Source organism: Panthera uncia, assembly GCF_023721935.1.
Source record: "Panthera uncia isolate 11264 chromosome A1 unlocalized genomic scaffold, Puncia_PCG_1.0 HiC_scaffold_16, whole genome shotgun sequence".
NCBI lineage: Eukaryota > Metazoa > Chordata > Mammalia > Carnivora > Felidae > Panthera > Panthera uncia.
The window spans coordinates 51272757-51287503 of record NW_026057576.1 but is presented as its reverse complement, the minus strand read 5'-3'; the positions used below and the strand labels follow the sequence as shown (position 1 = coordinate 51287503).

Genomic DNA, 14747 nt, shown 5'->3' with positions numbered 1-14747 from the left:
AAAATAGTTACAGAGAGGGAGGTAGACAAACCGTAAGAGACTCGTAAATACATAGAACAAACTGAGGGTTGATGGAGAGGTGCGGGGGTAAGGGGAAAATGGATGATGGGCATTGAGGAAGGCACTTGTTGGGATGAGCACTGTGTTGTATGTAAGCGATGAATCATGGGAATCTACCCCCAAAACCAAGAGCACACACAATAAATAATATTAAAAAAATAAGTTAAATTAAAAAGAGATTAAAAAACTCCAAAATTTAATTAAGCTTTCTCTTATGAGATGTTCAGGTTTTCAATTCATCTCGCCACATTGAAACCTTCTCAACGGCTTCTCGTCATATTTTAAATGAAATCTTGTTTAAAAATCTTAACCTAATTTACCTAATTTGACCCACAGCTATGTTTACCTAATTTATTTACCTAATTTGACCCACAGGTATGTTTCCTCCTCATTCAACATGCTTTCACCTCTCTGGCCTTTAAGATGCTGGCCCTTCCTTACCTTGAACATCCCACAAGCTATCATGTAGGCTTGGAATGTTCATCTCTATTTTGTTTCACATGGCTAACCTGTATTCATAATTCACTTTCCTAAACCATTTAAATAACATACCCTCAGAGAAGCCATGTTTGAGCATTTCCAGTCTAAATTGCTCAAATGTTCATATTTCCCTCCTTATAATACCTAACATAACTTGTAAGCATAAGTTTTTTCTTATATGATTATTTGTTAGAAGTCTGCCTTCTTTATTAACTTGTAAGCTCCTTAGGGCATGTATCATGTCTTTTTTATCTACCACTATATTCTCAGCAAGTAATGGCATGATGATATGGTATTGTCAGCAAGTAGAGCAGACCTTCAGGAAACATTTGTTGAACATTGCCATTAGAAAGGCCCAGTAGAGTTCAAGGGTTGAACACAGGAGATAAGAAAGTAACTGATCAAAGTACTCAAGGAGGCCACTGGGGATTACATTCAGAGCATTTGATGGAGGATAAAGTATATGTACACTAAAAAATAAAATGACAGGTACTAAACCAATGATGGACAGAGCAAGTCAAAGGCTTGTTAGAATGTATGTTTTGGGAGACAGTGTATTTTTTTTTTAACGTTTATTCTTGAGCGAGCGAGAGAAAGACAGAGCGTAAGTGGGGGAAGAGCAGAAAGAGAGGGAGACACAGAATCCAAAGCAGGCTCCAGGCTCTGAGCTGTCAGCACAGAGCCCAATGTGGGGCTGGAACTCATGAACCGTGAATCATGACCTGAGCCGAAGTCAGATGCTTAACCAACTGAGCCACCCAGGAGCCCCGGGAGAAAGTGTATTAAATTGAGTCAGGTAGTGATGGTTTCAAAGAAGTAATTGGGCCAGAAAGTATGGTTAGATTTTGTTATTAACTATGAATTTTTTTAATTTATGAAAACAGAATTAGTCAGATGACTTAAGTTGTATCATAAGTTGGGCTCTCTGGGGAGATGCTGAGATGAGTTAGAAGTACAAAAGATTTATTGCAGAGTGGCACTCGTGAAAGGGAGAGAGCAGAAGCAGGACTGGGCAGGGGGAGCCATGTGACTGCCATGCAGGTCTGACAAAGCTTCTGTCTTCCTAATGTTGAGTAGGTCTTTATACTATGCTTGACTCAGTCTTTGGCTGAGGATGGGCATGGGGGAAGGGGCTGCCCTGAGAATAGTGTAACTTAAGCTTGAAATCTGAGGCAAACCCAAAGTTAACAGCCGGAGGCTATCAGCTAAGTACATGCCTTCAGCTGGGCAGTGAGTCCTTTCTCGAGGCAAAGCTGAAGTGTACCTGCGACTGCCATACATTATAGGATGCCAATTCAACCCAAATTAATCTATAAATTCAATAAAGGATTTTTTTTGATAAGCTCAACAATCTTGTAGAAAGTATTTGGAAAAAGAAAGGTTAATGTTTAGCTAAGTAAAATTTCAGGGGAAAAAAGAGCAAAAAGGAGGGATTTGCTCTAAGACAGTCTGTAAGATGATGGTAAATATAAACAACATGGCACTGGTGTAGTCATAGACAAAGAGACCAACTAAGTTCAGAACCAGAGCCATATATAAATAGAAATATGATATATGACAAAAGTGGCATCAAAAATAAATGAGGAAGGGACAGACTATTGTGTATAATTACAGAGAAAAATTGGCTTGCCATCTGGAGAAAAATAAGCTAGATGCCCACCTTACACCAAATAAAGGAATATATTCCAGAGAGAATAACAATCTACATGTGATTCTCTGGAGAGTAATGAACAATAAAGGAAATAGAAAATGTAGGATATTTTTGTGAAGTCAAAATGCAGGCTGAGTTTTTAAACAAGAGCCCAAAGGCACCACTGAGAGTGATAAGATTATATCCATCAGCTAGGAGAGAGAACTGGAAGAACCCAAGGAGGAGTTATGTACACTATACAGAATATTCCTAGGATGAGGACAGCTAAGGAAACCACAAGGAGATATAAGTCTGTTAGGAAGTGTCATTATGACTTGCCTGTCCAAAATATTTTCCCCTGCCTCTACCTCCTTCCTATTTAAAATTAAGCACATATCCTTCAATAAACGTTTTTGAGCTCCAGACACTGTTAAGTATAGGAAGTACAAAGACGAATATGCTTGAGTTCTAGTCCTTAAAAAGTTCATAATCTAGTCAGGGAGACAGAGCAGAAAACTAAATGTTTTAACTCCTATCCTACAGGTAGAAACCAAGAGGCATCTACCTTCGCCTAGGACATCAGTGAGAAGTTGGTTTTTTGTTTTTTTTTTAATTAAAAAAAATTTTTTTTATTTTTGAGAGAGAGAGAGAGAGAGAGAGACAGAGTGAGAATAGGGGACGAGCAGAGAGGGAGACAGAATCCGAAGCAGGCTCCAGGCTCTGAGCTGTCAGCACAGATGTGGGGCTTGAACTCACAAGCCACAAGATGATGACCTGAGCTGAAGTTGGACGCTTAACCGACTGAGCCACCCAGGCACCCCGAAAAGCTGGTTTTTGAGCAATGAGGAAAGTCATTCCAGGCAACATCACTAACAAAGAAACAGGACTTTGAAAGTTTATTGGAAAATGTTAAGTAGGTAACCTAATAATGAACATTCTGAAATGTTTGTTATTGAATGCAGAAAGTACTTTATGGAGATTATTTTCGTCTTCCCTTAGCAGCATTGATAATCACACTAGCTAATGATCACCTTTGAAGGCACAGCCAAAGAAGTACTAAAGTGATAAGGGGTAAATGTTAATGGTTAAGAAAGAGAAGCATGCTGCAAAGCACTGATGACTAAGTGTGGAGTAGTAACAACTGTATAATGGATTTAGAGGAGGAAGAGGTTGCTGTCAGCTTCATTGGTCAGGGAAGATCTCATGCAAGTGGCAAAGCTTCACTTAATCATTCAAGAGTTGAGAACTGACTGTATATATCAGGAGCTATGCTTGGAGCAGGAACTTCAAAACTCAAAACTATAGTTACTGAAGGACAGATAATCAGATACTTGCAAAAAATAAAGCAATGAGTGTTATGACAGAGGCAAGCATAGGCTGATGTGAGAAAACCTCAGAGGGACTCTTGCTTTAGAGCAGGGAGGTCAGGGATGGCTTTCCAAAGGTGATGCTGTATGCACTGAATTATGATGGATGAGTAGGATTTCATCAAGTGAAAGGGAAGGAAAAACATTCCATTTAGTGAGAGTGGCTCCATTTAGTGAGAGAACACACCTCCCTCAAGGAACATGGAATAATAGCTCAAAGTAATGGCTGAAAAGCAGTGAAGGAAGTTTCTTTTCTTTTTTTTTAATATTTATTTCTGAGAGGAGGGGAGGGGCAGACACACACACACACAGAATCCAAAGCAGGCTCCAAGCTCTGAGCTGTCAGCACAGAGCCCCTTGCAGGGCTGGCTCAAACTCGTGAACTGTGAGATCATGACCTGAGCCCAAGTTGGACGCCCAACCAATTGAGCCACCCAGGCGCCCCTGTGAAGGAAATTTCTAAGGCAAATAGGTAGAGATTTGATTATGAAAGGCCTTTTATAGAATGTTAAAGAATTTGGATTTGTATCCTGAAGACAACATGGGAGTTGATGAAGATTGTAAGCAGGGAAGTGACATGATTAGATTCAAGTTTTACAATGATTACTATTAAAGGCAATGATGATAAAGGCAATTGAAGATGAAATGATAATGGGGGCAGCCTAAGAGGCAGAGAGATTAAAAGGCTGTTGCTATTATTTATGGAAAATAAAAAAAGACTTCAAACATATACTAGCAGTGGTACTAAGAATGGGTAAGGTTTGAGCAGCCAGAGAAAGAAGTAGAGGCATTCCTTGTAGAAATGATAGATATAAATGTTTGCAGAAGGGGAGGGTGAGCAGGTCAGTTTGCCTGGAGTATACAATATTTGACAGAAGAAAAATGATTAGCTTTTGGAAGGCTGGAGCAGAAGGCCAGGTCCGGAACAATTGGTGATGAAGTTGAAAACAATGCTGGAGTCAGCCCGTGACAAACCTATCAAACAGGCTAAACAATTAGGATTTTGCTTTTCCCACAGCAATATTAAATTAAAAAATCACTTTTATTGTGGTAAAATATACATAAAATTTATGATTTTTATCATTTTTAAATGTACAATTCAATGACATTCAGTACATTTACATTGTTGTGCAACCATCAACAATGTTCATCTCCAGAACTTTTTCCACACCCCAAACTGAAACATTTTACTCATTACAGAATAACTCCCTATCCTCCCCTACCGGCCCAGCACTGGCAACTACCATTCTACTTTGTATCTCTGGGAGTTTGGCTACTCTAGGTAGCTCGTAAGTGGAATCATACAATATTCGTCCTTTCGTTTCTGGCTTATTTCACTCAGCTAAATCACTTTAATCAACACCCTGATTATTCAGTGGTTGAATTCTAATTTCATTCTACTCTACATGCTATATTTTAAAACAAATGTCTAGCTTTCTTGATAATCTTTCCCACTTATTGCTTAAGGACACTTCAATCTAGCAAATTATAAAAAAGGGCTCCTAAGGGCAATTTTACTCTACCACTATCATTAAAGAGCTTTTCATTGTCTACTTACTCTAAGCGTCTTTATATTGCAAATTATTTTCATTTCATTATAGTTTTACAGGTACTAGACCTTTTGCAAAATCCCACCTAGTACCTTTTTTTAAATTTTATTTTATTACTTTGAGAGAGAGAGCGTGGGGGAGCAGGGAAGGGGCGGGGAGAGAGAGAGAGAGAGAGAGAGAGAGACAGACAGACAGACAGACAGACACAGAATCTGAAGTAGGTTCTAGGCTCTGAGCTGTGAGCACAAAACCCAACGGAGGCCTTAACTCGTGAACCGGGAGATCACGACCTGAGCCAAAGTCGGAGGCTCAACGACTGAGCCACCCAGGCGCCTCCTACCCCGTCCCCGCCCCCACCTCCACCTAGCACCTTAATGATAGTAAATAATAGCAAATAGACCAATTCAGGCAGGATCCAAACTTCCTCAGAAGGGAAGTTAATTTAGGATGCTGATATGAAGGCTCTGTCTTTTGATACTATTTATTTTCCCTATCTGTGACTGAATCGGCTCTACGTAAAGAGAATTAAAAACACACTGTTCTTATCTTTAGCCAGGGAAAAGTCTGAAGTTTCAGATGCTTGAAAACTATTAGAGAACTAGTAAGATTATCTCACCTTTCTTTTGGGGCATCCCTAGATCATTACTGTCCTACCATCAAGTTGAGTAATTCTGGACAAAACACTAATCCTCTGGAAGTTTCACTGGGTTAGATTATACCAGCCTGTGCTTCCCAACCTTGTCCACACCACAGCACACACTATACGGTATTGCAGGACACTGAGATAAACGGAGGAGGCAGTACAGCACACCTGGAACCCACTGGCCGCCGTGCGTCCTCGCACAACGTGTAGACGCTCTCAAGGAGCGCTCCAGTCCGCAGGTTCGTTCCGGCTGATGCGCCACAGCCGTCTATACACAGGACGAGTGGGGCTCCCGCTGTTTCTGAAGTCAGAGGCCTTTCCCTCCGCGCATAAAAATAAAGTCTTTATTCCATAAGCGGACCAAAGCGTAAAAAGGCACAAAGGCCTCAAACGAGGCAAATACGCAAAATATCAAAGTACCGCACTCGCCCAGCGCGCTCTCCGCCGAGCTTACGTCTCTTCCCAGCAGGCTCCGGGAGTCACCGCGAGACTTCATCAATTCTCGCGAGATTTATCGGCAGCCATCTTCTTGGGGGTGCTGGGAGCCGGGAAGACCCCCAGAATCGTTCCCATTGAGCTGCCCTTCGTCTTCGCTTTCTTCACTTTTGCCTGTTCTCCGTTGCCAACACCACCTGGTTCCGAGGCTGAGAGAAAGCTCGGATCTAGGCGCGTGTCGACCTCCCGGTCCAAGAAGATTTGCTTGGGTGGAGGGAAAGGGGAGGGCTCGGGCAAACCGTTGCTGCCTTAGCCCGGGCCGGGGTCCGGGGACGGGGAGCTCCTGGCACCCCGTGGATTCGCGGCCTGCGACGGTACCCGCAGAGCTGTTCGCCGATCCGGGCTCGCGGGAACCTGCCACCGGCGCCTCCCACCGCGGCCCACGCGGGCGGCGCGCGGAGGAGGGGGCGGGGGCAGCGGCGGCTGTAGCGGCCGAGACCTGGGCGGGCGGAGGAGTGTGACGGGCCTCGGGGCCGCTGTGGATGGTTTCTAAAATGATCATTGAAAACTTCGAGGCACTCAAGTCCTGGCTCAGCAAGACTCTCGAGCCCATGTGAGTATCCGGGGGCTATCTCCTTGCAGGGATGGAAGTGGGAGATAGGCGGACACATAGATCTGTGCAGTTTCCCCCAAGTGCCTGTGATGGAGGCCGAAGCGGTGAACGGAGGTCCCAGGGTTTTTTTGTTTTCTCCTTCTTTTCCACCGTCGCTTCCAGGTTTAGGAGAGCCTGAGCTGATCTTTATCTTATCACCGAGTTGGTCCTTGAACTGGTATCTTCTCTTGTTTTCCCGTTATGTGTAGATCGACCCCAAGCCGCACACACATTGGACGAGGGCCCCCAAATCAGTTTCCTTTCGTTTAATGAATCCAATCATAACGTCTTGCCCACAGACTAATATACCTTGTTTCTTTAAGTGGAGTGAAATGGCCCTTATTAGGGATTAGGGCAGTTGTAGTGCAGGCCACTCACGTTTTACATAAATACAGTCCCTGAAAGAAAGGCCACGTTTCCCATGTGCTATCTGGCTCATCCGCACCTCTTCTAACTGATTGAAGATGTAACAGGTGCTAAGGTACCCAGTAAGATTCCCTTTTCCCACCTACACGTTTGTTAAGTTGGAGAGGAGGAAGAAAATGTTATCTATCCATATGGAATATTTAGCAGTTTTAAGTGGGTTGCTGTAGATGGATTGTGTGTGTGTGTGTGTGTGTGTGTGTGTGTGTGTGTAGGTTTGTGTCTTCAGGGTGCCGGAATGTTTTAGATTGAAAAAATGTTTTAAGGATTTGTCTTTACAGTAATATATACAAAATATATCTTGATCCAGGTGCTTTATCAAGATTGGTTGATTTACAGTAAACAACTTAAAATATGGAAAGTCCACTCATTTAATGAGTTTATCCAGTGTCTGCTATGTACTCTGAGAGGCTTTGGTGATAGAGCTTTTAAATTCCGAAGTTGACAAGGCAATAATAAAGGAGTATTAAATAAGATAACTTCAGATAAAAATAGGAATGGCGGTTGTAATAACATAGGATCATATAAAAGGGTGGGTGATAAGAAGACTTCTCACAGGAGTTAGCGTTTGAACAACACTTAGGAGAAAACCATCTGTGTCAGAGTCTGGAGAAAGACTTTTCCTTGCAGAAGGAACAGCAGGTGCAAAGGCCCTTTAGCAGATATGATCACAGTGTGTTCCAGGAAGACAAAGAAGGCAATGTGACTGCAAGGAACCTTGTGATGGGGGTGGGAGAGAATGGAAGGACACGAAATTGGAGAAGTTGGCAGGGCAAATTATGTAGGATTTTCTAGGCCATGGTCAAGAGCTAGGATTTCATTTATAATGAGAAGACCTCAGATAATTTAAAGCAGGCAGGGACTGGTTTGAACTCTTTTTTTTTTTTTTTTTTAATATGTTTGTTTATTTTTGAGAGAGAGAGAGAGAGACAGAGCGTGAGCAAGGGAGGGAGGGTAGACAGGGAGACACAGAATCTGAAGCAGCCTCCAGGCTCAGAACTGTCAGCACAGAGCCCGATGGGATCCTGACCTGAGCCACGAGATCATGACCTGAGCTGAAGTCAGATGCTTAACCAACTGAGCAACCCATGTGCCCCTCATTTGATCTTGTTTTTTTTTTTTAATTTTAATTTAATTTTAATTTATTTTATTCTTGAGAGAGAGAGGGAGATACAGAATCCGAAGCAGGCTCCAGGCTCTGAGCTGTTAGCACAGAGCCTGACGTGGGGCTTGAACTCACAAACTGTGAGATCATGACCTGAGCCGAAGTCGGACGCTTAACGGACTGAGCCACCCAGGCCTGTTCTTGTTTTAATGCTGCCTGCTTTGTGGAGATTAAGGGGGCAGGCATTAATGTGAGGAGACTGTTCTGAGGGCATTGTAGGCAGAAATGTGAGTAGTTTGTATTAGAGTGGTAGTGGAAACAACAAAACATGTTTTATAAGTGGATCTGATAGAACTTGCTGATATTGATTGGATGTGGGAGATGAGGGAAAGGGAAAGCAAGGATGATGACTAAGAAGTTAGCAACTGGATGGGTGATGATAGAGAAGGCTGGGAGAACACATTGAGGGGAGGAGGAAAGATAGTTGGTTTTGATCAGTAAATATAAAGTGTTTGTTATACATCTGAGTTAGATGTCAAATAAGTTGTTGGGTTATGAGTCTAGAACTCAGGTGAACACTAGAGAAATTTGGAGTCATGCAGATAGTATTTGAAACTATGGAGTTGTGGGAGATTTCCTAATTAAGAATGTGTTGATAGGGAAGAAAGGAGGGCCAAGGTCTGAGGTAGATGGTTGAGATTTATGTTACTAAAGAAACAAAAGAGGTGAGTTGTCAACTTGATGGGATGTTACAGAATGGCCGAAAAGGATGAAGGCAGATAAGTGGCCCTTAAGTTTGGAACGGTAGAAGTCATTGGTAGCCTTAGCAAAACAGCTTCATTGAAGTGGGGTGCTCTAGATCCCTTATTTCAGCAAATGGAGAGAAAATATGCAACAGTGTAGTGTAGTAGTTGAGAGGACAAACTTTGGAACCAGAATGGCTGGCTTTGAATATCGTCTCTGCCACTTTGCCAGCTGTTTAAAATTGGGTAAATTACTTAACTCAGTGCCTCCTGTTTCCTCATCTGTATGGGGGAAATAATGAATATGTATTAATCTTTGAACACTGCCTGGCTTGTAATTAGTGTTCAATAAGTACTAGGTGAACAGAAAACTTAAAATGTTTTAAGTTGAAATAGCATTCCTTTTTAAAAAAACTTTTTTGAATATAGTTTACACATAATGTTACATTAGCTTTAGGTATACAATATGGTGATCCAGTATCTTTATATTTTATGCCATAATCTAAAAGAAGGTTATTTATAGTTACTTCATGTGTATGCTTATGATTTTTATTCAGTTTTAATAAAGCATGTTTCAGGTATCATATAGCTTACTCAGATGACTGTAGCACTGCAGTCATTACTGGTAGAATAAATAAGGCACTGCCAGCTAGAGTACAGCCTAAACCCTGGTAGGAATTGGAATTGGTCCTTTCATAATGTACATTGCTGTGGTAAAATTGAGCCCTTATCCAAGTTCCTGTCCCTTTAATTGCATTTCAGATGAATTCTTGGTAACTTTGAAAGCTAATTCCAATTATTTAAGATTTGTGGTTTCTAACCTTGGTTTTGTGAAACTTTAAGGTGTATTTGTTATCTGAAAGGATTTTTTTGTTTTACTTTAAAACTATAATTGCCAAATAGCACCTGTTTGAAGGAGAACATTTGAAGGACCAAGGGTAAGATGTAACTCAGAACTTGTATGGAACTATCTAGCTACTCATGCTAGTAAAGCATCTCATGGTTTTGGACTTCCTCTGCATTTTGAGTATGTTAATTCAGCAAACATTGAGTACTTAATCTCCTTTGTACTGAGCGGTGTGTTAGATATTGGGGATAGTGGGAAATGAGCGGAGAGGACTATCTTTGTATTGTTTACCACTTAGCAGGGAAGACGTGTTGAACAAGTAATTACAAGGCCAGTGAGTGTTACTAAGTCCAGAATGCTGTCAAAATATATGTCTGGGAGGTCAGGAAAGGCTTTGCTGATATGGTAACATTTGATCTTAGCCTGCAAGGATGAAGAGCAGTTTGCTAGGCCAAAAAGATGGGAATGATGGAGAACTGTGAAAGCATCCTAGGTTTTGAAAAACAGATTGTATGAAAGCCCAAAAATGGAAGAAAAAAAGTGTCTTGGGGAAATTGAAACAAGTTGGAAAAAATTAAAAAAACCAAAGGGAAGAATAGCAGTGGATAGCTCAGAGAGAGAAGCAGGAACATTCAAGACTTTGTTGAGTCATGTTAAGGATTTTGGATGTTAATTGAAGGATAGTGGGAAGCCAGTGAAGGGTTTTAGAAGCCAGAGAGTTTTCAGATTGACATAAAAGCAAACACGAAATCCAGCCTGGTTGCGCTGTTTTGGCATGAAATGAAAGTTGGCAGATCTGCACTTAATATGATTGTAAGGTCTGTAGATATGTCAGGGTTTTGAGTTTTGTGGGTTTTTCACATAAATTATTGAAAATGTAGGTGTTAAAATTGGCATCTTAAAATACTTAAGATTGATACTATATTCTCAAAACATTTGCTTAGTCATGCTTGCTAATAATAAAATGAAATTAGATGTTGGTGTTTAACATTCATTTCTTTTTGCTAATTTGAAGTCCTGGAAAAAATTTTAAGCTTTTTTTTTTTTTTTTTTTTTGTTGATGTTCGGTTTTTCTGTTTTTGTTTTCTAAACAGAAAAGATTTTCTGCTGTGTTCTAAGACGTTTTTATGAGTTTACACATCACCAAGTGTGGTAATTTAATAAAATTATGGACTTTTTTTAGCTGGAGGGAAGCCTTAAAATCAAGTGAAAATAAACTCCTTAATTTTTCAAAAAATGGAAAGGCAGATAGACTTAATGATGTACCCTTATTTTGTGACCTTAATAGTAAAGAACACAATGCCTCGTTTTGTCCTCCTGCTGCTGTGTAGTGCTGTGGAGGTAATGTGTAGTGGAAAGAAGCCAAGCTTTGATCCACGTGGACTGGTGTTCACATCTCAGTTCTGCCACTTAGTGAGTAATCTAAGCAAATGAACCTCCTCTTTCCTTACTGGTATAATAGGTAGAATTATACTTCTTCTGTAGTTGAAAGAATTGAAACACATTTTTAAGAGTTTACCCCTTCGACCTTCCTTAAATACTACTTGATTAAACACAAATAGGTTACATTACTTGCTACTGTTACTATTATCACTACCACTGCTGCTGGCGCTACCCACCTGTATTTGCATACATTGTTGAAAGGTTTTGTATTACTTCCAAGTTCTATGAGGTAAGCACTGTTACCTCCATTTTGCAAGTGATGCCACTGGGGCACTGAAGCAGGAAGTTAAGGTACTTGTCCAGAGTCACACAGCTAGCTATAGCATGTGACTCAACAGTAATTTAAACTCAGACTTTTTTGATTGTAGAGCCATGTTCTTAATTTACTACTACACAATACCATGTATTCTTTCTTGTAACTGTATGCACTTTTTACTGTTACATTTTCATAATACTAGCTGCAATTATAAAGGAATAAAGTTCTAAAGTGTCATGGTTATCAGTGCTTTACAGTGTAAGAAAGAAACCTCTTCGGGAACTTTTGTAGTCTTTCTCCCTTCACTCACACTTGTTAACTATACCTTTCTCACCACGTTAAAATTATTTTTGTTCCTGTTTTACAGGAAGAACTGAAAGGTGGTCTTTTTACTCCTGAACTTTATTCCTGTTTCCCTCCTTTGATCTTTCTCTTTTTACAGACACTTTTGGGCATAGAAACTCACTTTCCTGGTCTTTAAGGAAAAAAAACTCAGCAACAGTAGCAGTGAAAACAAAATAAAATCATACTTCTAGTTACTTTTATACTAGCTTTAGCTTTCTTTTCCTTTTACTAGTAAATCTAGAAATAGTAGTCTTTATTTTTTCATTCCTTTGCCCCAACTATTTACTTCTTAATCCCTTGTCATGTAGTTTCTTTCTGTTTATATTCAAACCAAATTGCATATTTCAGTGTTACCAATTTATTCTAATTAAGTGTAGAGATTTTTATATAAATTTTATATTCTTTGTCCTATATGTATAACATTTAACAATGTTAATGCTGCCTTTTTAACATCACATATCTTGAATCCCTAATGCATTGCTTCTCTTTCTTCGCAAATCAGCCCTACCCTGTTTAGTTCTTTTTCTTGCCTTTTAATTGTATTTTTTCAAGTTCTGTTTCCATGCCTTTTTTCCCTCAACTGTTTCTACTCCTGTCCTCTCGTGCACATTCATTTCCATGGATGGTTTCTATTATAATCTGTGCCAGTGGTTCTTAAAAACCGTGTGTGTGTGTGTGTGTGTGTGTGTGTGTGTGTGTGTTGTAGAGTCTTTGAAAGTTTGATTAAAGACTTCCTTCCTTAGGATATTGCATATGCTACATACACATTTGCATTGAATTTCAGAGCTTTTCCAAGAGAACCTCTAGTTTCTGCATTACTTTTTCACATATGTACCTTTAGACTTGATCACTCTTCAAAGCCTTAACCTCTTATTCCAGTTGCTAGCTAAATATCCACCTGGTTCTCCCATGAACTTCAAATTACATTTCTGAGAATAAATGTTCTCTGAATTCACTGATTTCCATTTCATTTCCTCAGATTTTCCAGGCTTGGAATTTTATTTTTTGGTTTTTCCTTACTTCATTCCTTTCCTGCATCAGTTAATCATTTCTTTCCTGTTTTTTTTTTTTTCAACGTTTATTCATTTTTGAGAAACAGAGCGAGACAGAGTGCACATGGGAGAGGGGCAGAGAGAGAGGAAGACGCAGAATCCAAAGCAGGCTCCAGGCTCTGAGTTGTCAGCACAGAGCCCAGTGCAGGGCTCGAACTCACGAACCGTGAGATCATGACCTGAGCTGAGGTGCCCCTGTCTCTTTCTTTTAATAATTCTTAATAATGACATTGCTCAGTAGGGGGCCTCACACTCCTTACCTAAACTTTTGGGTTTTTTCTCCCCTCTAGTTCCATCCTGGATGCCCAACCTTGTTTATATCTTCTTGTCCAATCAAAATCTTTAGCACTCCTAAATAAGTTGCGTACATTTAGACTTGGCTTTCAAACATATACAGTAATCTGCTTACCTTTCCAGTTTGTATCTTCCTATTTTTTGTGTGTGAGTCTTAATTTCAGCAAGGCTGAACTTTCATTGTGATTCTGTATCATCACATTGTTTATACTGTCCCCTTTTCCCAACTTTTAGAATGTAACATTGAGCACTTATCTTATGCTAATCATTGTGTATTCATTGAATGTGAGCTAGATTCTGTTATCACAGTTTTAAATATGAGGAGATTGAGTCTTAGGAAGATTAAGTAATATGCTTCATTCATAGCTAATAAATGATGGAGACAGGATTTGAAACAAGACATTTTGATATCAGACCCTTGTAGATTATGGTATACTGCCTTTCTCTGTTTCACTTATATATAAGTTGAAATCAAAGGTCAAGGGTGATTCTAGTTCTTCCAGAAAGTTATTTATAAGATCCATCCATTTGGAAGGCGTGACATGATTCTCCGCCTAGAACTAGTTTGTGTCGATTGTGACAGTCATCACTTGCACACTTGTTTAGTAATCCTTACTTATTTTAGCTTCATTATTAGAATCTCAGGTTCTTGAAAGTAGACTCCAAGTCTTAAATTTTAAATGTCTTCCTGTTGTGTACAGCACCCAGTACAATACCTTGTGTGTGGTATGTTTAAATGCACTGGTTGATATTTGTAGTTTATATAACCATAACCTAAGCAGAAAGGAGTGTAAACTATAAAATCTGCCATACTTTAGGGGCACCTGGGCTTTCTCAGTTGATTAATGTTCCCGCTTAGAGGTCGTGATCTCACGGTTTGTCAGTTCAAGCCCTGATTCGGGCTCTGTGCTGACAGTGCAGAGCCTCCTTGGGATTATCTCCCTCCCTCTCTCTGTGCCCCTCCCCCGCTTATTCTCATTCTCTCACTCTCTGTCTCAAAATAATAAACAAATAAACTTAAAAAAAAGAATCTACCATACTTTAGAGTTTTATTTCAGAGCAGCAGATATATGAGCAGTTTGAAAAGTTATTAATCCCTGGGTCTCTTTCTCTTTATTTTTACTTCATAGCATCTTCAGATTATGTAAAGCTTAAGTGATTTTTTTTTTAGGGGGAAAGGACAGTGAAGAGTATTAATGACATTTACTCAAAGCATTTTTGAATACTGTTATGTGCAAGCTGCTGGCCTCCATGGAGCTGCCCGGAAAATAATTAATATATGGTAATTCTAGTCTAATGAATTTTACAGCTGGTAGAAGAGTTTTTCTATAATTAATTATTGGCTAAAATATTTTTCATTGCCTTCTTCATCCCTTTAACATTTGTTGAGTTGACTCATCACCACATTTCACTGCTGCATAG

General features: G+C 40.0%; 1 protein-coding gene across 12 annotated transcripts in view; it reads left to right on the top strand.

Annotated features, from left to right (window-relative positions):
• The first annotated feature begins 6246 nt into the window (after positions 1–6246).
• Positions 6247–14747, top strand: part of RBM26 (RNA binding motif protein 26) — an 82749-nt gene continuing 74248 nt past the window's right edge. For all 12 annotated transcript variants that reach the window (XM_049647123.1, XM_049647122.1, XM_049647128.1 and 9 more), the window contains exon 1: positions 6247–6778. In XM_049647123.1, coding sequence (XP_049503080.1) covers positions 6708–6778 — 71 coding nt within the window. In that variant the 5' untranslated portion in view covers positions 6247–6707. The remainder of the gene's footprint in view (positions 6779–14747) is intronic.